General features: G+C 54.9%; 1 protein-coding gene across 1 annotated transcript; it reads right to left on the minus strand.

The window, feature by feature from the left end:
• Positions 1–9,373: 9,373 nt before the first annotated feature.
• On the minus strand, positions 9,374–11,220 carry SOX18 (SRY-box transcription factor 18). Its single transcript, XM_007524438.3, has 2 exons — positions 10,619–11,220; positions 9,374–10,317 (listed from the first exon to the last, which is right to left on the minus strand). The coding sequence occupies exons 1-2, from the start codon at positions 10,947–10,949 to the stop codon at positions 9,599–9,601; spliced, it is 1,050 nt and encodes a 349-aa protein (XP_007524500.1). The 5' UTR covers positions 10,950–11,220; the 3' UTR covers positions 9,374–9,598.
• Between the last annotated feature and the right edge of the window lie 15,657 nt (positions 11,221–26,877).

The raw sequence follows: 26,877 nt of genomic DNA on the forward strand, positions 1-26,877 counted from the left end.
GTACGTGGCGCAAAGCACAAGGGCCAGCTTAAGGATCCCGGTTTGAGTCCCCAGCTCCCCACCTGCAGGGGAGTCGCTTCACAGGCGGTGAAGCAAGTCTACAGGTGTCTATCTTTCTCTCCTCTCTGACTTCCCCTCCTCTCTCCATTTTTCTCTGCCCTATCTAACAATGATGACAATAATAACTACAACAACAATAAAAATAGCAAGGGCAACAAAAGGGAAAATAAATAAAATGTTAAAAAGGGGTAGGTAGAAAAGGGGGAATGAAATGACACCTGCGGGCTTATGATGCACCCCCTCTGAAGGTGGGGAGCAGAGACTTGGATGCAGGCCCTTGTTCATAGCAACCAGGTATGCCACTGCCTGGCCCCCTAAGTGCTTTTTTTTTTTTTGCCTCCAGGATTATTGCTGGGGCTCAGTGCCTGCACTATGAATCCACTGCTCCTGGAGGCCGTTTTCCCCTCTTTTGTTGCCCTTGTTGTTGTAGCCTTGTTGTGGTTATTATTGTTGTTGTTGATGTCGTTCATTGTTGGATAGGACAGAGAGAAATGGAGAAAGGAGGAGAAGACAGAGGGGGAGAGAAAGACAGACACCTGCAGACTGGCTTCACCGCCTGTGAAGTGATTCCCCTGCAAGTGGGGAGCCAGGGGCTCGAACCGGGATCTTTCTGTCGGTCCTTGCGCTTTGCGCCATGTGCACTGTTAACCTGCTGCACTACCACCCGACCCCCAAGTGCTTATTTTTAAGTTGATAATTTTGTATGGCTCTTGAATGATGCTATAATATTCCAAGTAGGGAAGCCAGGTGTTAGCGCAGCGGGTTAAGTGCAGGTGGTGCAAAGTGCAAGGACCGGCCTAAGGATCCCGGTTCGAGCACCCGGCTCCCCATCTGCAGGGAAGTTGCTTCACAAGCGATGAAGCAGATCTGCAGGTATCTATCTTTCTCTCCCCCTCTTTTCCCCTCTTTTCTCCATTTCTCTCTGTCCTATCCGACAACAATGACATCAATAACAATAATAATAACGACAACAATAAAAAACAAGGGCAACAAAAAGGGAATAAATATAATAAATAAATAAGTATTCCAAGTGGCCCGTGGCAGGATGCTATAAATTTTCTAAGTGGCCTGTGGCAGAAAAACACATTCCTCACCCCTGATCTAGAGAAGAGAAAAATCATAGTTACTGGGAGTCCCAGTGAGAGCCCTAGGTGAGTGAAGGGGTTCATCTTGGAGCCATGGGATAGGCCCAAGATAAAAATCAAAGCAGTAGATCTTAACCCAGCCCCAAATTGGAGTTTATTCAATGGGAGCCCTGTTTCTGAGGACTTGCCCCAATCACACAGACAGCCAAGTATAAAGGCTGCACAGTCTGTGCAAAGGATGGGCAGCCAGACCTAGGCTTCCCTAGGGTCCACTCTGAGTCCAACAGCTAGCTGAAGGTGCCACACACTAAAGGAACCAGACAGGACCCTGTGTGGGCTGTGCTGTCCTATGGGTACACACAGCAGGACTGGTGACTCCTGGGAGGGGCAAGCCACTGGCTTCATGGAGGCACCAGCAGGCCCCTATACTTTTGACCACTGGCTTTTACACTTGGATGTGTCCAGCCCTGGGCTTGGGGGTTGGGGGTAGGTAGAGCTCCTCTAAGGAACACTGAGTGTGGCTTCTTGCTTGGCTGGGCTATGCTGCAGAGAGCTGAGTAGCAGTGGGGCAGGAGGACTCCCAAAGTTTGGAGGTACAATCTCTGTCAGTTCTGAGCCAACATCACATGAATGTACCAGTTTGCCTGGTCCTGGGCAAACTAAACACTGTAGGATGGGGTTCAGAGTGTCTTTTCCCTGCTCTCTGAGGTCCCTAAGGTTCCCATAACCTCAGCATGTCCTGCCCAGCTACTCTGTGAGTGCCAGCATGCTGGGAGGACTTGAGTCTTCCACATCTCAGAAGCCATCTGTCTTAATTTGCTGGGATTGCTATAACAGAGGACTACAGACTGGGTGGCTTAAGACAACAGAAATGCTAGAAGCCTATCTCTGCTTTGCCTTTTTTCTTTTTTTGCCAACATGGTGGCTGTACCACAAATCCACTGCTCCTGGCACCTTTTTTTCTTTTCTCCTCTCTTTCTTTCTCGTTTTTTAAATAGAGAAATTGAGAGGGGAAGGGGAGATAGGGAGAATGAAAGACCTGCAGACCTTCACTGCTGTGAAGATTCCCCCTTGTAGGTTGGGTCCTTGCAAATGGTAATGTGTGCACTCTACCGAGTGCACCACTGCCCAGTCTACAATCTCTACCACTTGTATGAAACTTTGTAGGGCTACCTAAGTTATGTTTTCACCTCTGAATTCTTAATTAAATCTACCAAGACCGCTTTCCCAGATAACATACAGTGGAGTACTTTTTTGTGTGAGATTTCTCTTTTGAACCCATGGTGGCATCTTTCCTCTTATGGGGTGGGGACTTCCCAGCCAGTCCACCTCTGGCTCACATGGGGCTGTTGAGAGACAAGGGAGAAGGAGCTTGGGTGCACTGCTCACACCTCAAAGGCTGGTCACTGTTTGTGAGCTACTCAGTGTCTGGAAAGAGATTTGACCACAGAAACAGAGCCATTGGCTGCAGGGCCACCAAGGGCTGGGTGCTGTGGACTGGCTCTGTGTCATGTGCCTAAGCCTGCTTCTTCTTCCTGAAGATGTTTCTGGACACACGTGGCCCTATGCCCAGTGGTGTTCTGGCCCCCTCCCTCCCTGCTCCAGCTTCTGAGAGCCCAGCTGCTCCCAGGGTGCTGGGGGGGGGGGGGCTGTGCCAGGGTGGCAGATGGGGCTTCAGGGCACTGGTCAGGGTTATGCAACATCCTGCAGCCCAGGAGCCAGACCCCCCCATGTGCAGTGCCATGAAAGAAAGGGGGTGAGCAGACTTTGAAGGGTACCCTGGGTTCCATGGCCTCCCCGGGGTTGGGAGTCTTTGAAAAAAACATCTGGAGCAAGGCGACCCGCAAACATCTCTAGGCTCAAAAAGAAAAAAGTGAATCCGACTTCTCCACTTGTGTGTTCCCCGCCCCCACCCCTCCCCTCTTAGCTCCCACCTCCCTCCTTCCCAGGCTGCCAAAGGGCCACCGCATGGTGGGAACCAGGCTGCCAGCTGCCCACGCCTTGCCTTGGGGTCTTCTCCCACGGCCCCTCCCCACTGAGCAGGGGTGGGGTTAGAGAGCCTGCCGTGGCCTAGGACAGATGTGACTCCTGTGTCCTTGGAGCAGCTAGACTGGTGCTCGATGCTGGGGGGAGTGGGTCGTGCTGGGCCAGGAGGAAGCACCTGCCCAGAGCTGAGGGGCGCCCTGGCCTTGCCCCGAAGCCACTAGTCCCTTCTGTGTGAGGAAGCGCGGGGTCCTCAGCTCTGCAGGTGTGCAAGAGGCCTCAGTTCCAGCTGTGGTGGAGGAGGAAACAAAGCACCCCACTCCAGGAAGCCGAGCAAACACCCCCCCCAGGGAGGGGGTGCCAGGTGCCCCACTCATTGTCCCTGCCAGTGGCCTGGGGCAGCTAGGGGAGGCCCCATCCTGCCCCCTCCCACGGGAAAGACTTTGCAAACACTGACACAAACAACCCTCGACCCCCACCCCCTCAAGCAGGGAGTTGCACCTGCTAGGGGAAGTGAGTCCTTGTTGAGGGGAAATGGGAAGGGGGTGTCCTGAGGCTGAAGGCTGACTTCCTGGCTCTGTCTTGGGCTAGGTGAGGGGGTTCTGCTCAGGACCGCGGCTGGCCTAGTGGGGACCGGGGTTTGAACCCGGGGTGCAGCAACTACGCCCCGCGTCAAGTGAGTGGTCGCGCTCTCCCGCGGGGCGCGAGGCCAGGGGTCCGGCTGCGGCGGGAGATAAGCGCCCGGCGGGCCGCGGCTTCCTGCGTCCCCTCCCCCACCGCGAAGCAGCAACCCTTCCTGTTTTCCCCGCGGGCGGAGGCGGGGCCTGGACGGGCGGGCGGGGTCGTGTGAAAGGGGCGTGGTCACGGCGCCCCTCCGCGGGGCCCTCCTGGGCTGGAAGGCTGGGAGCCAGGGAGCCAGCTGAGGGCGCGGTGGGTCACCACCCTCCTCTAAGCGCTAGTCCTGAGACCAGAGCTGCAACTAGGCTGGATCCTGGATAGGACTGAACCCCGCTCCTTCCTTGGCTGAAGCGGGGAGAGGGCGGGGAGGCAGGATTTGACCTTGGTTTGGGGGACACATTTTGGGATGGCGCCCAAATTTGAAGTGCTTGGTTTCTCTCGGTCTTTTTTTTTGTCTTTTACTAAGACAAAAATAGGTGTCTGGGCAGCTTCTTACCCGGTAGAGTGCACATATTTCTATGCACAGTCCCCACCTGCAAGGAGGAAGCTTCATGAGTGGTGGAGCAGTCCTGCAAGTGTCTCTTCTTTTGTCTGTCTCTCACAACTATAAAAAAAAGGAAAAAGAAAGAAAGGAAAGGAAAAAATGCTGGGATCAGTGTAGGCACTGAGCCCCACTGATAACCTTGGTGACAATAAAGACACATATATGTAATTTTAGTGAAAACACACTTCACAAAATCTTGTGCATGAATGTTTGCTGCAGTATTATTTACAGAAAGTAGAAACAGCCTAAAAGCATGGAAGCTAATGAAGAAAGAAATAAAGCATGGCCTGTCCATACAAAAAAACATTATCCAGCTTTAAAAAGATGAATGAATGCAGCTCTGGTAAATGTGTGTGTGTGTGTGTGTGTGTGTGTGTGTGTGTGTGTGTGTGTGTGTGTGTATAACAAAATCATAAAAAATGAATGAATGGGGGGTCAGGCATGGGATGAATGAATAATGAATGAATAAAAAATGAATGAATGGGGGATCAGGCATGAATGAATGGGGGGTCAGTGGGTTAAGCGCACAGAGAGCGAAGCGCAAGGACCCACATGAGGATCCCGGTTGGAGCCACTGGCCCCCCACCTACAGGGGGGTTGCTTCACAAGCAGTGAAGTAGGTCTGCAGGTGTCTTATCTTTCCTCCTCTCTGTCTTCCCCTCCTCTCCATTTCTCTCTGTCCTATCCAACAACAGTGACATCAATGACAATAATAATAATAATAACCACAATGATAAAACAAGGGCAACAAAAGGTGGGGAGAATGGCCTCCAGGAGCAGTGGATTCCTGGTGCAGGCACCAAGCCCCAGGAATAACCCTGGAGGCAAAAAAAAAAATGAATGAATGAATGAATGAAGGGGGACTGGGCAGTGGTGCACCTGGTAGAACACACATGTTGCTACCATGCTGAGGAACTAGGTTTGAACCCAGTCATCAGATGGAAGAGCCTGCAGGAGGGAGGCTTCATGAGTGGTGGAGCAGTGCTGCAGGTGTCTCTCTTTCTGTCTATCTCTATTTCTATTTCTCACCCTCTATCACAAAAAATGATAATAAGGCGGAGTCTTTTAGGCACTGAGCCCGAACAATAACTCTAGTGGCAGAAAAAGAAAAAAAAAACGAGGAGAGGAAGATCAGCAAAACAGTTGACTTGGGTAGTGAGCTGCTTTGCCATGTACACAACCCAGATTTTATTACTGTTATATTTATTTATTGGATATAGAGAGAAACCGGAGCCATGTGGTGGCACACCTGGTTGAGCACACATGTTATAGTGCACAAGGACCAAGGTTCAAGTCCCTGGTCCCCACCTGCATGTCTGTCTGTCTCTCTCCCTCTCTATCTTTCCCTTCCCTCTTGATTTCTGGCTGTCCCTATCCAATAAATAAAGATAAAAATAAAAGAGAGGGAATGGGGTAGTGCAGTGGGTTAAGCAAACATGTCGCAAAGCGCAAGGACCAGCATAAGGATCCCAGTTCGAGCCCCGGCTCCCCACCTGCAGGGGAGTCACTTCACAGGCAGTGAAGCAGGTCTGCAGGTGTCAAAAAATTTTTTTAAATAAAAAAATTAAAGAGATAGAGAGAAATCCCAGTGGAAGGGGGAGATAGGGAGAAAGTGAGACGCAAACAGCACAGCTCCACTGCTTGTGAAGCAGGTGGGCACTAGGCGCTTAAACCAGGGGTTTTGTGCATTGTAACATGTACACTACTGGGTACACCACTGCCCAGGGCCTCCACAATCCCAGATTTTAGCTTGGCCCTTACCTCACTGGAGGAAACTTTGCTGCTGTGGTGTCTTTCCTTCAATTTCTCTCTCCATCTTGCGGCAGGGGATTAGCCTGGAGTGGTGAAGACCTGAAGATGACAAGAAGAAGACCAGGGAGGAGAAATGCAGTACCAACTCGTGTTGCAATAGGTACAGACCTTGTGAATGTGCTCAATGAATAAAACTGGACTCTGAAGGCACATCCTTCACTGTGAGACTGAGTGTACTTTGGCTACTGTACAGACAGTTCAGTGCATTCGAGGGGCTAGGAGGAGGAGCTGTGGGGAGAGCCTGCTAGTGGGTGTGAGCTTCTTTTTGAGGTGATGGTGGCCCGACCCATGAACACACCAGGTGCTACTGCAGTTGGTCTGTGAGCTGCCTCAGGGTTGGTGTCTGACAGGATGAAGGATGCCTCTCCGGCCTTCAGTACCCCCTCCCTGGTTACCTGCCTCCATGGCTGGATCCAAGGCTTAGGGCATTGTGGGGCAGGCTGGACAGGGCTGTGAGAGCTTCCCCAGGAGCTGGGCCTCTGGGGTCTGACTCAGTGGGGGTTGGGTGTGGGGCCTTCCCTTCTGGGACCCTGGGGAAGATAGTGGTTGGATTTGGGGTGGGAAGCTGTCCAGGCCCTGGGGCTGTGGCCTGCAGGGGGTGGGGGGCACCCCACCCCTGTGGAGTCCATATTGGAAACAGCTGCTCTCTACAGCTGTCCCAGCTCTGATCTTATCCCCTGGTGTCCCCATGCCCTGAGGCCAAACTGGGCCTTCCACTGGCCTTCTGCCTAAGGGGAGGGGCAGGGGGGAAGCTGCTCTGTCATTCATTTGGCCACTTCAAGTTACCCTCCCCAACCCAGGGCTCCCTGAGAGTCTAGAGGGGCAGAGGCTTTAAACAGAGGGGGCTGGGTGAGGGGTCCCAGATGCAGGATGTAGGACAGAAGGACATGTCTGCCTGGCCTACAGCTATATGTCCATATCTCTGGGCTGATGGGAATTATTGAGTCACCTGGGGAGACATCAATGGGGCTGCTGCTACGGCTCCTGGCAGGACCATCCCACCCTACCTTGTCTAGGGGTGAGATGGGAGGGTCCACTCCCAGAGTTCTGCTTCTATGGGGTCCCCCTTTGTATCCAGGTTCTCCTGAGACTGGAGGACTCTGACTTGGGGTTCCAGTGATAGGTTCCTTGTCTCACACCCAGAGGGCAGGCCCAGAGCATAATTGGGGGGGGGCATGGCTGGCACCTTCACCAGTGACACACGCTTCTCCCCAAGGTCTGGGAGCAAGCACTCAGTGATGTCCTTGCTGTCCTCGGCTGTTTGTTCCTCTGACATCCACCCAGGACCTCTCCCCCACTCCTTATCTATCTCCTGCATGTTCTGTGGCTGTGTCCCCTCACTTCTTTGATAGTTTAGGCCCTGATTCCCGAGTAGTGGGGATGTGGGGTGGGCATCAGGCAGTTGCCCCACGTTTTCAGTTGAAAACTGAACTATGGGCTCATGCCTAGTCCTAGAGGTTATGTCATCCTGGACACTTGCAGACAGCTGTCACAGGCCTCCAGATTTGTTTATTTTTTGAGAGGCCAGAGCACTGCTCAGCTCTGGCTTATGTCTTATGATGGTGCAGGGGATTGAACTCAGGATCTCTGGGCCTCAGGCATGCAAGTTCTATGTTGAACTGTTTGCCCAACGCCAGGCTTGTATGTCCACTTACAGAGTCACACTGGTGTCATATGGCATCACAGCTACATACATGTACACACATGTACTGTCATGCTACATGCCTGGTCTTATAGAACCCCACTTGTCAGGTGGCCCCCTCCCAGCCCACATGCTTACAGATAATGGGAGCACTGAGTAAGTAACTTCTCACATCAGCTTGTCAGATCACCTGGACCCCATACGCTAAGGGGATGGGGCAGGGACAGGACAGATCAGAACACATAACCCCTCCTCAGGGCTGAGGACACTTGCAGGCACTCATTCTGGGGGTGCCCTGGACAGTGGTCAAAGTCCCTCAATACATGGGCTCCCCAATAAGGGAGCCAGAAGGGAAATTGAGGAATGGGGGTGCTGGGGAGAAGGATGTCCAGACCTGCTGGGAGGGGACACAGGCAAGGCTCCAAGTGTTTGGAAGTGGGAGGCTGAAGCCCACATGGTCATACACCTGTGACAGGGCAGAAACTTCTAAACAGGCTGCTCTGGGGAGCAGCATGCATGGGTGGTCATGGTGCTGTCTTCTGGGGGGACACTGGGCTGAGAATGAGGCCTCAAGATTCCATGCCCACATACCAGTGCCCAGCTGCCCAGCTCCTTGGGGAAGGGGCATTGCTCTGTCAATGCCTGGGCATTGGGAGACCGGAAGTCAATAAGGATGGTGAGACCTGTGGGTGGGTTGGGGGTTAAAGTGAGTTAAAATGGTGATAGGACACCAGGGGGTGGGGGGCAGGGAGGATGAAGGGTGTACACATGTGGGGCTAAGGAGTGTCCTGGGAGGTCCAGGACTGGGTGCTGGAGTGACTAGGATGGGGCTCTGCCCTGCAACTGTTCCTCCTTGCCCAACTACAGAGTGGCCAGTCCAGCCGCTCCTGTACAGCTAACAAAGCTATTCCCCCTCCCTCCCTCTTCCCTTTTTTCTTTCTCCCTTCCTTCTTTCCTTTTACCAGAACACTGCTCAGCTCGGGTTTATGGTAGTACAGGGGATTGAACCTGGGACCTTGGAGCCTCAGGCATGAAAGTCTTTTTGTAGAACCACTATTCTTTCTCTTTCTCTTCTTTCCTCCCTCCCTTCTTTTTTTTTTTTTTTGCTTCCAGGATTATTGCTGGGGCGTGGTGCCTGCACCACAAATCCACTGATCCTGGAGGCCATTTTTCCCCCCTTTGTTGCCCTTGTTGTTTTATCATTGTTGTGGTTACTATTGTTGTTGTTGGATAGGACAGAGAGAAATCGAGAGAGGAGAGGAGACAGAGAAGGGGAGAGAAAGACAGACACCTGCAGACCTGCTTCACCGCTTGTGAAGCTACTCCCCTACGGGTGGGGAGCCGGCAGCTCAAACCCGGGTCCTTGCGCTTAGCGCCACTGGCGCTTAACCCACAGCACTCCCCCTCCCTCCCTTCTTACCTTTTCCTGTCCGTCAATCCCTGGCTTTTGGTGGTGCTGGGCATAGGACCTGGGACCTCAGAGCCTCAGGCACTTCAAGTCCATTGCAGGACTCCTGTGTGGTCTCCAGAGCCCCAGCCACTGCTTTGGATCACTGAAACTCTTTGTACTAAAAAGTTTACAAGTTTAATCAAAAATTAAATACATCGTGTTATGTATACATATAAAAAAAGGCAGAGTAAAAAAAAAACAACAAACCAACCAACCAAAACCAACACAGTTTGGGGTCTAGGGATAACGCAGCAGGGGAAGGATTAGGTGCTTTAGAAACAGCCCTGGCCGGAATAGAGCGGCAGGTCCTGGCGTGGGCGGCGGCGCCCAGGGGTGCTGGGGGGTCACCCCGAGATACAGGCGCTGTAGTAGACCGCGCTGCTGGCGTCGGACAGAGCTGCGATCAGGCTGCTCTCCTCCGGGCAGGACATGGCCCGCGGGCCGCGCTTGGCCAGCGCCACGTGGTAGGGCAGTCCGGCGTCGGGCCAAGTCCGGCCGCAGTTGAGGTACTGGTCGAACTCAGTGAGGTCCACGTCGGCCCAGAGCTCGCCGTCCAGCGGGGCCTCGGGTGGCGGGGACAGCGGCCCCGGATAGGCTGCTGGCCCGTAGTAGAGGCCGGGCGGGGCGGGGGGCGCGGTCCGGAGCGCCTCGGCCAGGGGCGCCCCGAAGCAGCCGGGGTCCCGGGGCAGGTCGGGGGGCCCGAAGGGCGCGCGCAGGGTCCGCAGGCCGCCGTCGTCGGGCGGTGGGAAGAAGGCGGCCTCGCCGGGCTCCAGCCCGTCCAGCGGGGAGCGCTCAGGCGTGGGCAGCCCCAGGCCGTCGGGGTCGGTGCCCAGAGCGGGCAGCTCGCGGAAGGCGCGGCCGGGCGCGGGAAAGGGCTCGGGCGGCGGCGCCAGGCCGGGCAGTAAGAGGCCAGACTCGGCCCTCCTCGCCTTGCGTGCCTGCTTCTTGCGGCGCGGCCGGTACTTGTAGTTGGGGTGGTCCCGCAGGTGCTGCAGCCGCAGCCGCTCCGCCTCCTCCACGAAGGGCCGCTTCTCCGCGGCGCTCAGCTCCTTCCACGCCTTGCCTGCCGAGCGGGGGTCGTCAGCGCGTCCGTCTGTGCCCTCCATCTGTCTGTTCCCCCTGTCCGTCTGTCCCTTCTGCCTATCTGTCCTCCGGTCCGTCTCCCTGTTCGTCTGTCTCATCTGCCTGTCTCCCTGGCCATCTCCGCCTGTCTGTCCCCCTCTGTCAGCCCCCCGAATGTCTCTCAGACTTCCATCCAAGTGTCCTCCCACCTATCTGCCCCATGCCCCTGTCCCCCATCATTCTGTCCCCCCCCCCCGTCTATGTGCCCCCTGCCCGCGTCCCCGCGTCCCGTCCGCACTCACCCAGCATCTTGCTGAGCACAGCGTTGTGCAGGTCGGGGTTCTGCTGCGCCAGGCGCTTGCGCTCATCCTTAGCCCACACCATGAAGGCGTTCATGGGCCGCCGGATGCGGGACTCGTCGGGCGGGCGCTCCCCGCGGGCAGCCCCGGAGGGACTGAGGCCATAGCGGCCTGGCTCTGGGCTGCGCGGCGGGCTGGGCGGCGCAGGCGGCGCAGGGGGCGCGGCTGGGAGGCCCCGCGGCTCAGCGGCGGCCCCGAGCCCCGGGGCCCATGCACAGTCGCGGCGGGCGGGCGGGAGGTCGTGTGCGCCGTAGCCGGGCGGCGACCTCTGCATTCCAGCTGGGCGCGGCCTGTGCGGGCGAGGGCGCTGCGGGTCCTGTGGGTGCTTCGGGCAGCGGGCACTGGGTGCAGTGGGGACGGCGGCGGCCTGGGCCAGGCGGGCGCGCAGATATAGCTGCGGGGCGGTGGGCGGGGCGGGAGGGCGCCCCCCCCACCCGGCCGGCTTCCCGGGCGGGCGGATTCCAGCGCGGCCCCCGCGGAGCCCCCAGGCCCCCCAGGAGGGACCCTCCCTAGAGCGGGCGGTCGGGCCTTCAGGGCTGCACTCCCACCTACAGAGGCGGACCCCCGGGCGCCAGCTGGGAAAGGCCCCCTCCCCGCGAGGTGAAGAGCATGGGGTCCCTGTTTGAGTCCAGATCACAGGGCGGGGTGGGGGGGGGGAGTGTCTTCCTGCAGGGCGCCTCCTTGAAGCCTGGCACTAAGGTTGGGGCACCCCGGGGCGTGGGTATCCGCTCAGCGGGCTCCCAGCACACACACCACCCCCACCACCACCCCGCCCTCCCGCAGGCAGCTCCAGGCACCCCCTCTCCCCATTGTCCTTGGGGCAAAAGGAACCGGTCCCCACACTCCCCTCCTCCACTCCCAAAGGGCACTGAACCCAGGCGAGTCCCCGCAGGTAGTAGAGAGTGACCGCGTGCCACAGGGCCTGGGAAGGACAACTGGAGGAGCTGGGGTCCCTGAGGGTCCCGGCCGCAGCCAGCCAGGAAGGGATGAGGGGCAAGGCTGCTCCATGCAAGACCTAGACTCCCTGGGAGCATCTTTACCAGTCATGCTAGCCCTGCTGGGAGCTGAAAGCTGCTAGGGGGATAGGAGGACAAATTCCTCCCAAGTTCCCAGAGAGGGATGGGCACATCTGTCCATGATTGGGGGCTCTACATGACCCCCCACATCAAGACCCCCACCCAACAATGATGGAACACTATGGTGCAGTCACAGATGTGCCCCCCATATGAGGAACCCCAGTAATTGGGAGTCAGTCCTTATGGGGCCTGCATTGCCCCCTACCCCCACAGTGGCTGCTCCTGAGCTGCTTGTGGGTGCCACCTGCCCTGAGGAGAGGCAGCACCCTCACCTAAGCTCCCCCACCTTGGGTTCTGTAAGGGGGATGCCCTGTACCAAGCACCAGAGGAGTGTGGGCTGGGTATCTACACTGGCTTCCCCAGCAAGCAGGAGGCTGTGGAAGCAGGAGGGAGCAGCCTGCAGGGGTGAGGGAAGAGGTGAAAAGGTGGAGGATCCCCTCCTCCCCCTCCTCCTCCTCCTCCTCCTTGACTTTATTTATTAATGAGACATAGAAGGGGAGGGAGGAAGAAACAGATTATCACTCTGGCACCTGTACTGCTGGGGATTGAGTTTGGGACCTCATGCCTGAGAATCCAATGCTTCATCCATTGCACCACCTCCCAGGCCACTGGCCACCTTTTGTTACCCGTGTGGCCTGGAGTCCCCTGGTCACCGTCCACATTACCTCACCTCTTTCATCCCACCCCACCTCCCACTGCCTCGCCTGGCGCCACCAGTGATCTCCTTCTTGGCTGAGCTGTGTGACTCAGGTGTCCGGCTGTCACATCCTGTGTCCAGCCTCTGCCCCTCCCCTCCGTCCAGCAGAGGCAGCGGGGGCCTCAGCACTGGCCCCCCGTCCAGATGGCAAAACAATGGGGTGGGGACCACAGTCAGGGTGGCCCTGACCCTGGAGCTGGCGCTGGCTGGGGGAGTCCCCAGGGTTGGGGTGGGTGTGGCAGCCACGGGGGAGGGGCGTCTGTGTGTCTGTGTGTGGTCTGTGTGTCTGTGGACCTGAGTGTGAGCTGTAGTAGACTCTGTGCAGGAGCCTGCCAGGGCCTGGGGAGCTGGGGGAGGCTGGGTTGGGTGCTAACTTCCACATCCCCTATGGGAGTGGTTCCCAGAAGATGTGGGGCACAAGGCTGGGGGGTCTTGCTCTGCCAAAGGGGTGACTCTCCTATGCCCCCCAGCACCTACCCCAGGGTGCCCTGGTCCAGGTTGGCTGCTGCCCCCAAGTCCCCTAGGCCGGAAGTGGGGGGGCAGGCTTTTTCTGCACATGTGGTGGTGGGCTGGGTGAGGTGTGGACACTGCCCTTGCCTGCTCCCGCCTGCAGTGTGGGCACGACCCCCAAGCTCTGGGCATAGACTTCACAGGATTCTGGGTAACCCCCTTCAGGGCGCGTGGGTGGGGTCCTGGCTGGCTGGTGGCAGACCTCCCAGGCACTGCCTGGGGCAGACACTCAGGCTCCCCCATCTGCCTATGCAGGAGAGAGGCTGGGATCAATTATGGTCTCTCTGGGCAGTGCCTCCCGCTCCCGGCCAGCCAGGGGGTGGGGGGCTCTAGGGCACATGGGGGAGGACTTCCAGACTCTTCCAGGTAGAAGAGACCTCTGGTCCTGGAGCTGGGCTGTCCCATTCACATCCTGCTGTGACCTAGGGGACCTGGAGCCTGGCCTGCCTTTCTCAAGATGCTCAACCTTCACTGGGCTTGGACCCTGAACTAAGCAGGCACATGAATGTTTCACCCTGGACTGTAGGACTTGTCCCATTCCCCCTTCCTGCCCCAGTCCTGGGGTGCACAGAACCACTGGGCTTTTGAAACAAAAACGCTCTGGTCCTTGCTTCTGTCAGTGGGGAGCCCAGAGTGCAGGAGCCTGGCTGTGGTGGGGACTGAGTGGTGGGGCAGGGCGCTGACTGGGGTGGAGGGGAGCCTCCTAAGGGGCAGGGCTGCTGGACCCAGTAGCAGGGCACCCTTATGCCTGTGGGTGGGGTGGGGTGGGGCAGGGCAGGACGAGGTGGAGGCACCCCTTCCTAGCACAAGCTGCAGCCTCCTGGGGTGGGGGGATATGCTTCAGTTGTTGGGGGACTGAGCTGTGCTATGAGGTGCTTGTCCTCAGTGGTGTCCTTGGGTGTTGCACGCTGAGTGGCCTCTCTGCGGGGGTTCCATGGGAACCAGGTTGGGGGCTCCAGGTTTCCCAGGCAACAGCAGGGAGGAGCCAGGAAACCGGGCTCAGGAAGGAAGGCGCAGCTGCAAGCAGGGAGCCAGGGCCGCCTGGCTGAGCAGGCGCCAGACACCCTGTCTGTCCAGTCGTCCGGCTCTGCCTGGCACTCTGCCCCAGGCCCCCACCCCCCAGCATGGGACAGCCACCGCCCACACCATGTCCTGACCCGGGCAGGGTCTGCAGGTGTCCTGGGTGTCGTCCGTGGTGGGGGCTCAGGTGGGCACCCTGGGGCCCTGGGCATGAAGAGCTCATGATGAGCACCCCCCCCCCCCCCCCGCTGGCCTGGCTTCCTAGTGCCCATGCCTCAGCCCACCACACAGCAAATAGAAGCCTGAGGCTTTGTGTTTCCTCTCTGCTGCTGGCCTGGCTTTGGTGACAAGCGGCTTTGATGATCCAACTCCCTGTAGCTACAGGATGGACTGGGGAATGGGGGGGCGTCACCTAATTCTTCTTCATGGCAGGTGCTTCACCCCCCCCACACCTCTGGGACCTGCCCCCTCCACCTCTGGACATCAGGTACCACTCTAGGACACTGGGTGATTCCTTTTCTGGAATTTTAGTATGCTGGGGTGACAGTTTTAGAGAGAGGCAGAGAGGACTGGGCAGTGTGGCACACCTGGTTGAGCACATACATTTCAGTGTGTAAGGACCTGGCTTCAAGCCTCCAGTCCCTATTTGCAGGGAGGAAGCTTTGCAAGTGGTGAAGCAGTGCTGTAGGTGTCTATCTCTGTCTTTTGTCTCTCAGTTTCTTTCTGTCTCTATCCAAAGTAAGCAAATGAATAAAATGTTAAAAACGGGGGTCAGGCGGTAGCGCAGCAGGTTAAGTGCACATAGCATGAAGTGCAGGTACAGGTGTAAGGATCCTGGTTCGAGCCCCCGGCTCCCCATCTACAGGGGGGGTCACCTCACAGGTGGTGAAGCAGGTCTGCAGGTGTCTATCTTTCTCTCCCCCTCTCTGTCTTCCCCTCCTCTCTCCATTTCTCTCTGTCCTATTCAACAACAATGACATCAGTAACAACAATAATAATAATAACCACCACAACAATAAAAAACAAGGGCAACAAAAGGGAAAAAATAGCCTCCAGGAGCAGTGGATTCCAACAATAACCCTGGAGGCAAAAGAGAGGGGGCGGGCAGAGGGAAAGAAGACACCACAGCACCCAGCCCTGCTCCAATGCAGTGGGGGCTGGGCTCAGACCTGGGTTGTGCACCTGGCAGAGCAATGCACTGTCCAGGTGAGCTCTCTTGCTGGTCCACAATACTGGGTTTCAGCAGCAAACACAATAGTCCTCCCGCCCTGGAGGTGGTGCAGTGGAAGAAATGCTGGGACTCTGGGGCTTCAGGGACTGAGCAGTCCCCAGCATCGGATGTGCCAGAGTGACGCTCTGGTGCTCTCTCTCTTTCATAAACAAATAAATATATATATATTTTCCTCCAGGGTTATTGCTGGGCTCGGTGCCTGCACCATGAATCCACCGCTCCTGGAGGCCATTTTTTCCCTCTTTTATTGCCCTTGTTGTTGTAGCCTTGTTGTGGTTATTATTATTGCCATTATTGATGTTGTTCATTGTTGGATAGGACAGAGAGAAATGGAGAGAGAAGGGGAAGACAGAGAGAGGGAGAGAAAGATAGACACCTGCAGACCTGCTTCACCACCTGTGAAGCAACTCCCCTGCAGGTGGGGAGCCAGGGGCTTGAACCGGGATCCTTAACGCTGGTCCTTGCGCTTTGCGCCACATGCGCTTAACCCACTGCACCACTGCCCGACCCCCATATATGTATCTTTTTTTTAATGAAATGTTAAATTTGCTTTTAAAAGAACAGTTTTAATGTTAAGCAAGATAATAATATAACAAATATATCTTAAAGAAAAAAAAAGCAGTCTCAAGTTCCTACATGTGGGGTCCTCCTGTTCTGGCAGAGACAATAAATTCACAGAGCCAGGGAGATGGTGCAGCAGCAATTCACGGGGCTTGTCCCAGAGCACCACCAACAGCCTGAGCAGAGCAGTGCTCTGGTGGAAAATAAATAAAAGGGGCTGGGCAGTGGCGGACCCAGTTATGCACACATAGTACTAAAGGTAAGGAATCATGCGAGGACCTAGGTCTAGGTTCGAACCTTAACTTCCCACCTTGCAGTGGGGATGCTTCACAAGTGGTGAAGCAGATCTGCAGCTGTCTTTCTCTCCCTCCCTGCCCCCCTTTTTTTCTTTGCCTCTAGGGTTATAGCTGGGAGCTAAGTGCCCGCACTAGGAATCCACTGCTCCTGGCAGCCATTTTTTTCTATTTTATTGGATAGAACAGAGAGAAATTGAGGGGATGTGGAAGAGAGAGCAAGAGAGACAGAGACAGACACCTGCAGATCTGTTTCACCACTTGCAAAGTGCCCCACCCCACCCCCCGCAGGTGGGGAGGGGTGGGGCTGGAACCTGGATCCTTGAACTGGTGGGTCCTTGTACTTGTATCTATGTGAGCTTAGCCAGGTGCACCACCACCCGGCTCCCTTCTCTTTGCCTCTCTATCTCCCCATCTCCTCTCAATTTCTCTTTGTCCTATTAAATAAAATTTTAAAAAGTGGGAGAAATGGCTGCTGGGAGTGGTGGATTTGTAGTGCAGGCACCAAGCCCCAGTGATAACCCTGGAGGCAATAAATAAAAGAAAATCCACACCCAGGAGTGTGCCAGGCACCAGGCGTGTGCAAGCGTGTCGCTTAGTGAAGGAACAGAAGGACAGTGCCAGGTGTGGGAGCTATGCAAAGGCTCTGGGGCTGGAGGTGCTTGGTGAGTGAGTGGGAAGGGTTCTGGGGGCCTGAGAGCATTTTGCTGTCTTCGTCAGCTCAGGAGCTGCCAGAAGAGGAGAGGGGTGCCTCCATGAGCTCTTCCAGCCCAGGTAGAGCTGCCGTGTGGAGAGGCTTTGAGGGCAGAAGGGCCTGGCACACTCCACCCCCAGAACCCTCCATGCTCCCACTCCATCAGGGTCTTTCTGGGCGGTTCTACTACTGTCTCCTGAGGGCTGCTGCCCCTGCGGGTCCCAGATCCCAGGTCCCCTTTGCACCGGGACTAGCCCCTGACCCACAGTTTGAGGGAGGGATGCAGCTTGGGTAGAGCGACCCGGGAGAGGGGAGGGTGGAGAGCTGCCAGCCCAGCGTTTCTGGGAATTGTGTGGGGCATTCATTGTTCAGGAGTCTGCGCCCCGCCGGCCTCTGGAGGCTGCCGGGCCCCTGGGGGAGCTGCCGGCGCTGCCAAGGCCCAAGCTGCGGGGACTTTCCATGAGGCCACCCCGCCGGGGCTCTGCCCTTCTCTGCACTGCAGGGCTGGGACCCCGAGGCGTACAGCCAAGGCATCATGGGTGTGTGTGGGGGGGCCTGGCGGGGTCTGAGTCTTGTCCGGGTGCAGGGACTAGCGCGCCAGCCCCGCAGGGGGACACAGGGGGTGGGGTTCGGGTGGCAGAGCTTGGGTGGGGTCCTCAGCAGTCCCACGCCCTCTGACCCGGGGAGGGGGGTCCGTGTGAGTCTGGAGGCCGCGTCCTTCCCAGCTAGGCCCCTGCCGGGCCAGAAGGGAAGCGGGATGCGACCTGCCGGGGTCATGGCCGCCGGCCGGCTGGGACGGTGTGGGGGGAGGAGCGGGGGGGGGGGCGGGGGACACAAATAGAAAAATAAATGACTTGCGCTTCCGACGTTTTCATGGGGGAGGGGGCGGGGGCGGCTTCTAGGCCAAAGGTGCGGTGACGTCAGTCGGGGGTGCTGCTGGGGTGTCCTCAGATGCCTTGGGCTCCATCAGAGCTCCCCCAGATCGGGGCTGAGTCCCCACAAAGGAGGGTGGAGGCAGGCACCCCGAGGAGGAGGCAAAGTGGAAAGACTCCAGCGGAGAGGGGCTGAGGGGGTCAGCCCATGAGGCAGAGGGCTTTGGGGCGGGGTTTGACCGGTGGAGTCTCTGGGGGCTGTCTGTAGGGGTGCTGGAGGGTGCACACGCTGAGCTGTGCTCCTTGGGCTGGCTGGGAAAGGAAGTGACCTCCACCTGCAGAAGTGGAGGGGTGTTCCAGGACGCTGAGGTCTCTCCCAGCTCATGGGATGCCCCACAACTCTGGGCGTCCCCCCTCCTTTTTTTTTTTTTTTTTTTTGCTTCCAGGGTTATTGCCAGGGCTCGGTGCCCTGCACCGCGAAGCTAGAGGCCATTTTTTTTCCTTTTGTTACCCTGGTTGTTTTTTTTTTTACCATTGTTGTGGTCATTATTATCATTGTTATTGATGTCGCTGTTGGATAGGGCAGAGAAAAATGGAGAGAGGAGGGGAAGACAGAGAGGGGGAGAGAAAGATAGACACCTGCAGACCTACTTCACCGCCTGTGAAGCCACTCCCCTGCAGGTGGGGAGCCGGGGGCTCGAACCGGGATCCTTCGGCCGGTCCTTGCGCTTTGCGCCACGTGCGCTCAACCCACTGCGCTCAACCCACTGCGCTACCGCCCGACCCCCTGGGCGTCCCCTTCTATGGACCACGGAGACCCCTTCAAAATGTGGGCCTCCTTCCAGGACTAAGCCTGGCCTCTGGGCTGCCTCTTGAGACCAGAACTGCGTCGCTTCGCCAGGGGAGCTGGCTGGGGAGGGGCTGGCGTCCAGTAGGTGGCTCGCTCCTGCCATCTAGAGGCCGATGGTCGTCATGGGCCTCCACCCATGGCAGGGTCACCTCTCCCTGCTCCCTCCCATGGGACCATACCGCTGCCCTGTCTTGCTTCCAGATAGGACTGGGTTTCGTCGGGGATTAGGGATCAAGGGGAAGGGAGTGCTGTGGTCTCAGGTTCCCAACCCTGCGTCCTCTGGCAATAATTCCATTTGCTCTTTTATTTTAGCTATTTGTTTATTTACTTATTTTACCGCCACCTCGGTTACTGCTGGGACTTGGTGCCTGCATGAGGAATCTGCTGCTCCTGGTGGCCATTCTCCCTTTTTAAAAATATATATTTTTATTTATTATTGGATAGAGAAAAAAATTGAGAGGTGGGAGGGAGATAGGGAGGGAAAGAGAGCCACCTACTGCCCTACTTCACCACTCCTGAAGTTTTCCCCTGCAGGTGGGGATCAGGGGCTTAAACCTGGGTCCTTGCACTCCTTTTTTAAAATTTTAATTTTATTTCATAGAACAGGAGAGAAATCCACCCTTTTTAAATATATATTTTTATTTATTATTGGAGAGAGAAATTGAGAGGAGGGAAATAGAGAGGGAGAGAGACAGAGAGACACCTGTAGCTCTGCTTCACTGCTCATAAAGCTTCCCCTCTGCAGGTGGGGATCTGGGGCTCAAACCTGGATCCTTGTGCATAGTGATGGTGGTACAAGTGGTTGTACCACCATATGGCCCCCTAGTTATAGTATGTATATCATATCATATTTTTTGCCTCCAAGCTTATCGCTGGGGCCTGGTGCCTTCACTATGAATCCACTGCTCCTGGAGGCCATCTTTTTTCATTGTTGTTGTTGCAATTTGTTGTTGGATAGGACAGAGAGAAATTGAGAGAGGAGGGGAAGACAGAGGGGGAGAGAAAGATAGATACCTGCAGACCTGCTTAACTGCCTGTGAAGCGACTCCTTTGCAGGTGGGGAGTCAGGGGCTGGAACCGGGATGCTTGCACTGGTCCTTGTGCTTTGCATTATGTGCGCTTAACTTGGTGCACTACTGCCTGGCCTCCCTAGTTTTAGGTTTTTTTTTTTGTAATATTTATTTATTCCCTTTTGTTGCCTTTTTTTTTCCTCCTCCAGGGTTATTGCTGGGCTCGGTGCCTGCACCATGAATCCACCGCTCCTGGAGGCCATTTTTTCCCCCCTTTTGTTGCCCTTGTTGTAGCTTCGTTGTGGTTATTATTATTGCCCTTGTTGACGCAATTCGTTGTTGGATAGGACAGAGAGAAATGGAGAGAGGAGGGCAAGACAGATAAGGGGAGAGAAAGATAGACACCTGCAGACCTGCTTCACCGCCTGTGAAACGACTCCCCTGCAGGTGGGGAGCCGGGGGCTCGAACCGGGATCCTTACGCCGGTCCCTGCGCTTTGCGCCACATGCGCTTAACCCACTGCGCCACCGCCCGATCCCCTGTTGCCCTTTTTTATTGTTGTAGTTATTATTGATGTCGTCCTTGTTGGATAGGACAGAGAGAAATGGAGAGAGGAGGGGAAGACAGAGAGGAGGAGAGAAAGATAGACACCTGCAGACCTGCTTCACCGCCTGTGAAGCGACTCCCCTGCAGGTGGGGAGCCGGGGGCCAAGCGCAGGTCCTTGCGCTTGGCGCCATGTTTGCTTAACCCGCTGCGCTACCGCCCGACTCCCTAGTTTTAGTTTTTAAGATAGAGTCCACAGACCAAAGCTTCCTTCAGTGTAGTGGGGCTGGGCTAGAACCTAGGCTGTACACATGGCAAAGCAGCACACTGTCCAGCCTCCACCAGCTCTTACAAGTCCTCCTCCCCCCACAGTCCTGTCCTCAGCCAGGCTCCTGGGGCAGAGGCCCCACTGCAGCCCCACAGACAGAGCCTGTGGAGGGGACTGCTCCTGCCTGTCTCTCTGCCTGTTTCCCAGGGGCCACACCCACGTGGGCTTCTCTGTCTACATTCTTGGGGGGCCTCCATAAAGTCTTCAGGGACAGGCCAGGAGCCCTTTCCAGGAGAGCCCTGGGGAGGAGGGGGGGGAGGTGGAGGGGGGGAGGAGGAGGGGGAGGAGGAGGAGGAGGGCCCACAGCCAGCAGCTGGGCTTCCACTCTGGCTGGGTGGGGGCAAGGTCCTTTGCCCAGCTGAGGCCCCCTCTCCTCCACACCCTCACTCTGATACCTCATAATGACTCTGTGCACAAAGCAAGACCCCGTGGGTTGCAAAGGGCATCAATTTAGTGGAACACAGGGGTCAGAGTGCTTCCTTGGGGCTGAGGTGGTGACTCAGCTGGAGAGCATCTGCCTTGCATGTGTGAGGCCCTAGGTTCAACCCCAGACACTGCTTAAAAATACTAGGCAGTGGGGCCAGGAGGTGGTGTACCTGGTTGAGTACACATGTTAGCATGCACAAGGACCCAGGTTTGAGACCCCACTCTCCACCTGCAGTGCTGAAATGTCACAAGTGGTGAAGGAGAGCTTCAGGTCTCTCTTTACTTCTCTATCTTCCCCTCCCCTCTCAGTTTTTTTAAAATATTTATTTATTCTCCCTTTTGTTGCCCTTTTTTTAAAAAAAAATTATTTACTTATTCCCTCCCTTTTGTTGCCCTTGTTGTTTTATTGTTGTAGTTATTATTGATGTCATCGTTGTTGGATAGGACAGAGAGAAACAGACAGAGGAAGGGAAGACAGAGAGGGGGAGAGAAAGATAGACACCTGCAGACCTGTTTCACCGCTTATGAAGTGATTTCCCTGCAGGTGGGGAGCCGGGGCTCGAACCAGAATCCTTACGATGGTCCTTACGCTTTGCGCCATGTGCCCTTAACCCACTGCGCCACCACCCTGTTGCCCTATTTTATTGTTGTTGTAGTTATTATTGTTGTTGTTATTGATGTCGTTGTTAGATAGGACAGAGAGAGATGGAGAAAGGAGGGGAAGACAGAGAGGTGGAGAGAAAGACAGACACCTGCAGACCTGCTTCACCGCCTGTGAAGCGACTCCCCTGCAGGTGGGGAACTGGGGGTGGCTGGTACCGGGATCCTTAAGCAGGTTCGTGCGCTTTGTGCCACATGTGCTTAACCTGCTGTGCTACAGCCCCCCCCCCCAATTTCTTTCTGTCCTATCTAATGTAATAGAAAAAAAAAAAGAAGGAAAAATGACCATAAGGAATGGTGGATTTGTAGTGATGGCACTGAGCCCCAGCAACAATCCTGGTGACAATAAAAAAACCAAGCAAAAAAAAAAAAAAACAGACAAAAAACAAGAGGGGCAAGGGAGACAGCATAATGGTTATAGAAATTGAAATTCTTTTTTAAAAAAATTTTTTTGCTCCCATGATTATTCCTGGGGCTTGGTGCCTGCACTGCGAATCCACTGCTCCTGAATGCCATTTTTTCCCTTTTGCTGCCCTTGTTGTTTACCGTTGTTATTACTGTCGTCGTTGTTGGATATGACAGAGAGAGAAGACAGAGAGGGGGAGAGAAAGATAGACACCTGCAGTCCTGCTTCACCACTTGTGAAGCAACTCCCCTGCAGGTGGGGGTCAGGGGCTGAAACCAGGATTCTTGTGCCAGTCCTTGCGCTTTATGCCATGTGTGCTTAACGTGCTGTGCTACCACTGTGCCACAGAAAATGATTTTCTTTCTTTCCTTTGCCTTTACTACAAATCCACTGTTCCTGGAAGCTATTTCTTCTTCTTCTTTTTTTCTTTTTTCCTTTTCCTCCTCCAGGGTTATTGCTGGGCTCAGTGCCTGCACCATGAATCCACCGCTCCTGGAGGCCATTTTTCCCCCCTTTTGTTGCCCTTGTTGTAGCTTCGTTGTGGTTATTATTATTGCCCTTGTTGACGCAATTCGTTGTTGGATAGGACAGAGAGAAATGGAGAGAGGAGGGGAGAAGCTATTTTTTCTTTTGCTTTCATTGCCATTGTTGTTTTATCGTTGTTGAGGTTGTTATTATTCTTGTTATTGATGTCATTGTTGTTGGATAGGACAGAGAGAAATCAAGAGAGGAGGGAAGACAGAGAAGGGGAGAGAAAGATAGACACAAGCAGTGAAGCAGGTCTGCAAGTGTCTATCTTTCTCTCCCTCTCTGTCTTTCCCTCTTCTCTCCGTCCTATCCAACGATGACATCAATAACAACAATAATAACAACTACAACAATAAAAGACAAATAAGGGCAGACCTGCTTCACTGCCTGTGAAGTGACCCCCCCCCTGCAGGTGGGGAGCCAGGGGTTTGGACCAGGATCCTTACTACTGTCTGAGCCCCAGAAAAATGACTTTCATGGCTAAAAATCCAAAGTCCCAGGTTCTCAGCATCACCATCATTCAGAGCTGAGCAATACTCTAAACAAAAACAAAACCAAGCATACAATGCCAAAGGCTAGAGAAACAGCTCACAATATAGGAGACCCATTGTGTAGTCTAGATTTGAGCCCTGGTATCACACAGGGAGTGCTAAGTGGCATCAGAGGAAGGCACATTGTACTATCTCTTTCTCTCTGTCTCTTTCTCTGTGGACCTGAATGGAGAAAGTGGATTTGAAGTGGTGAACCTGTGCATGTGTGAGATTCTAGAGATGAAAAAAATTGAAAGAAGAAGGGTTGAGTTGTGAAGTACTTAGTACAGCATATGTTACTATGTGTCAGGACCAGGGTTCAAACCCCCAGTCCCCACCTGCAAGGTGAAAGCTTCATGAGTGGTGGGGCAGTGGTGCAGGTCTGTCTCTCTCTCTCCCAACTTCTCTTTGTCTCCTGCTGGGAACAGTGGTCTCAGACAGGTAACCAGCCCCAGCAATAACCCTGGTGGTAAAAAACGAAAAGAGAGGGAGTCGGGCGGTAGGGCAGCAGGTTAAGCGCATGTGGTGCAAAGCGCAAGGACTGGCGTAAGGATCCCGGTTCTAACCCCCGGTTCCCCACCTGCAGGGGAGTCGCTTCACAGGCGGTGAAGCAGGTTTGCAGGTGTCTTTCTCTCCCCTCTGTCTTCTCCTCCTTTCTCCATTTCTCTCTGTCCTATTCAACAAAGACTACATCAATGAAAACAAGAATAATAACTACAACAATAGGGGCCGGCTAGTGGCGCACCTGGTTGAGCACACATACTACAGTGCACAAGGACCCAGGTTCAAGCCCCCCGGTCCCCACCTGCAGGGAGGAAGCTTTGCGAGTGGTGAAGCAGGTCTTCAGGTGTCTCTGTCTCTCTCCCTCTCTAGCTTCCCTCTTCCTCTCAATTTCTGACTATCTCTATCCAATAAGTAAATAAAGATAATAAAAAATTAAAAAATGACTACAACAATAAAAACAAGGGCAACAAAAATGGAATAAATATAGAAATATTAAAAAGAGAATTAAAAAAATCCTAATGCGCTGAGTGGTGGTACACCTGGTTGAGTGCACATGTTACAGTGTGCAAGGACCCGAGTTCAAGCCCCTGGTCTGTTCCTGGAGGGGGAAAGCTTTGTGAGTGGTGAAGCAGGTCTGCAGGTGTCTCTCTCTCCCTCTCTATCTCCCCCTTCCCTCTCAATTTCTGGCTATCTCTATTCAATATGTAATTAAAAAATTAATAAAAAATCCTAATTCTTCATCAGCAACCAGACCTGGACTGCAGGTTCTGGTCCAGGCAGTAGGAAGCAGGGCAGGTGGGCTTGCAGCCTAGCCTCACTCACATCTGGGTTGTGCTCTGCAGGGGGTCACCACAGGGGTATCGGCCAAAGTCCAGCTTGAGAGTCTGCCTTATTCTCCCTTTCTTTCTTTATTAGATAGGACAGAGAGAAACTGGGGGAAGGAAGAATAGAGAGTGAGAGAGAGACACGCAGACCTGCTGCATCACTCTGCAGGAGGGGACTGGGGAGTGGGGGATTAAACCTAGTTCAACCAGGTGTGCCACTTCCTGCCCCCCTTTTTCACAGATATATTTTATTGGGGCCAGGTGGTGGAGCACCTGGTTAAGTGCACATTACAGTGTACAAGGACCCAGGTTCAAGCCTCTGGTCCCCACCTGCAGGGGAAATCTTCATAATTGATGGAGCAGGGCTGCAGGTGTCTCTCTGTCTCTGTCTTTCTCCATCTCCTCCTCCTTTCTCAATTTATCCTTGTCTCTATCCAATAACAAGTAAATAAACAAAATATTAAAATAAACAGATATAATTTATTTATTTTGAATGTGAGAGGGCGAGAGAGCGAGAGAGAGAGGGAGAAAGTGTGTCACATGAGGCAGAAGGGAGAGAAAGTAGAGCACACTTCAGTAGTTGCAGTGTCTTGGACTGAGCTGGAAACCTCAGGCATGCAAGTCTGATGTCCTAGTAAGTGAACCATTTCCCCCTCCCTTTCTCTCAGCATTTTGGATAAAGGCAGAGGGTCTGGGCTACAAACTCCAGAGGACCAGCCCCTTCCCAGTCCTGCACCCTTAGGAAGCAGCCCCAAGTCCCTTCTCTGGGTGCTTTCTGTTCAGCATCCACCCTGCACTTCTGACACCCACATATACAGAGGACACAGACTCCATGGCACAAAGCCCCAGTGATAATGCTGGTGCAAAGATAATTAATAATTAATTTAATCACAGGAGCCATGAGGTGGTGCAATTCATAGAACACACACGTCACCATGCACAAGGCCCTGGTTTTCAAAATGCCCCCACCCCCCCACCCCTGTCCCTTCCTGAAGGGGTGAAGTTTCACTAGTGGTGATGCAGTGCTGTAGGTGTTTCTTTCTCCATATATTCTCCACCTCTCTCAACTTCTCTGTCTCTCTATATATAGAGAGAGAGGAGGATGGGGATGGGGATATATATATATATATATATATATATATATATATATATATGTATATACGAGAGAGGTAGAGAGTGAAAGAGACCACAACACCAAAGCTTCCTTCAGTGGAGTGACAGCTGGGCTCAAACCTGGGTCAAGCACATGACACAGCAGTACACTATCTAAGTGAGCTATCTCATTGGCCAAGAGGTCCTCATTCTTAGTCCATCCCCAAGGTCATGCTACAGTCACTGGCAGGAATGTCCAATCCAGCCAAACAGAAGTGTCACTACCCACAGTCCCTCATGCAGGGTGGTTTTCCCCCCAACCCCACCCCAAGCAGGTCTGTCTGCCCACATGTCCAGGCTAGTCTCAGGCTAATCTTCCTTCCTCCAGCTTGGTGTTCATCTGCCCTGGGAATGTGTGGTACAGAAACAGGTCAGGCATCGGCCACAAACTATTCATTTCTTGTTTGTGATCAATTTTTTAAAAAAATTGCCACCAGGGCTATTACTGGGGCCTGTTGCCACATGACGAATCCACCACTCTTGGCAGCCATTTCTTCTTTCCATTCTTATTCGTCGTCCTCCACTTCTTCTTCCTCTTACCTCTTTCCCCCCTCCCTGGAATAAAGACCTGCCTGCAGCCCTGCTTCATCACTGGTGAAACTTCCCCCTGTAGGAGGGGCTGCCGGGTTGAAAACCAGGGTCTTGCCCATGGTAACGTGTGCTCTATGAATCACACCACTTCCTGGCTCCTGTAATTCATTGATTATTTTGCACAGGCATTATCATTGGGACTTTGTGCCTGCATGATTCCTTCCCTCTCTGCGGATGAATTCCTTTATCTATTGTCTACTTACTTATTTTCCTAGATAAAGGGTGAGAGGCAGGAGAGACACTGCTGCATAGCTCCACCATCTCCCCCTCCCCCCCTTCTTCCCTGTGTGGTCAGGGCCAGCAGGCCACCCAGAATCTGCATCACTGAGGGAGTGGCCGGCCTCCGATGGGGCTGCTGGCACTAGCTCCCTCGTGCTCCCCAACCTGCCGGTCCGTGGTCGGTGCATCCTCCAGCTGATGGGAAACCGGCCCTGGGGGGTGGGGGTGGGGGGGTCGGCAGCAGCAGCGGGCCCACGTGACCACCTAGCCCAGTCCTCAGTGCGCGACATTAGGCAGCTGGCCCCTGTGACAGCAGTGGGCCGTCCCCCCGGCTCACAGGCTGTGGGGGGCTTAAGGGCTCCTTGGAAGCCCAGAGCCCAGACCTCCGGGGCGGCCCCCCGTGGCCCGCCTACTGCTCGCTCCCGCCTCCAGTGTCCCACAGGAGAGGCCAGCGGCGCGGGTCAGCACATGGTGCAGGCGGGTCGAGTTACTTCTGGATGCCCTGGACAGTGGAAGGCGGTGGGTGGAGAGGACAAGGCCTCTAGGGCGCCTGGTGGACAGGGTACCTCTGCAGACCCAGGGCCGGAGAGGGGCGTGCCCCGTCCGCGCCGGAGCCTGGACGCACGCCAGGTCCTGCACTACCGCAGCGCCTCCCCTGACCAGCCGGTCCGCGCGG

This window comes from Erinaceus europaeus, chromosome 14 (genome assembly GCF_950295315.1).
Source record: "Erinaceus europaeus chromosome 14, mEriEur2.1, whole genome shotgun sequence".
Taxonomy (NCBI): Eukaryota; Metazoa; Chordata; class Mammalia; order Eulipotyphla; family Erinaceidae; genus Erinaceus; species Erinaceus europaeus.

Excerpts from the sequence above, each read along its gene's own strand:
- SOX18 (XM_007524438.3), bottom strand. The coding sequence starts at position 10,949 with ATGCAGAGGTCGCCGCCCGGCTACGGCGCACACGACCTCCCGCCCGCC. Across the intron at positions 10,318-10,618 it reads TGTGCTCAGCAAGATGCTGG|GCAAGGCGTGGAAGGAGCTG; the intron begins GTGAGTGCGGAC and ends CCCGCTCGGCAG.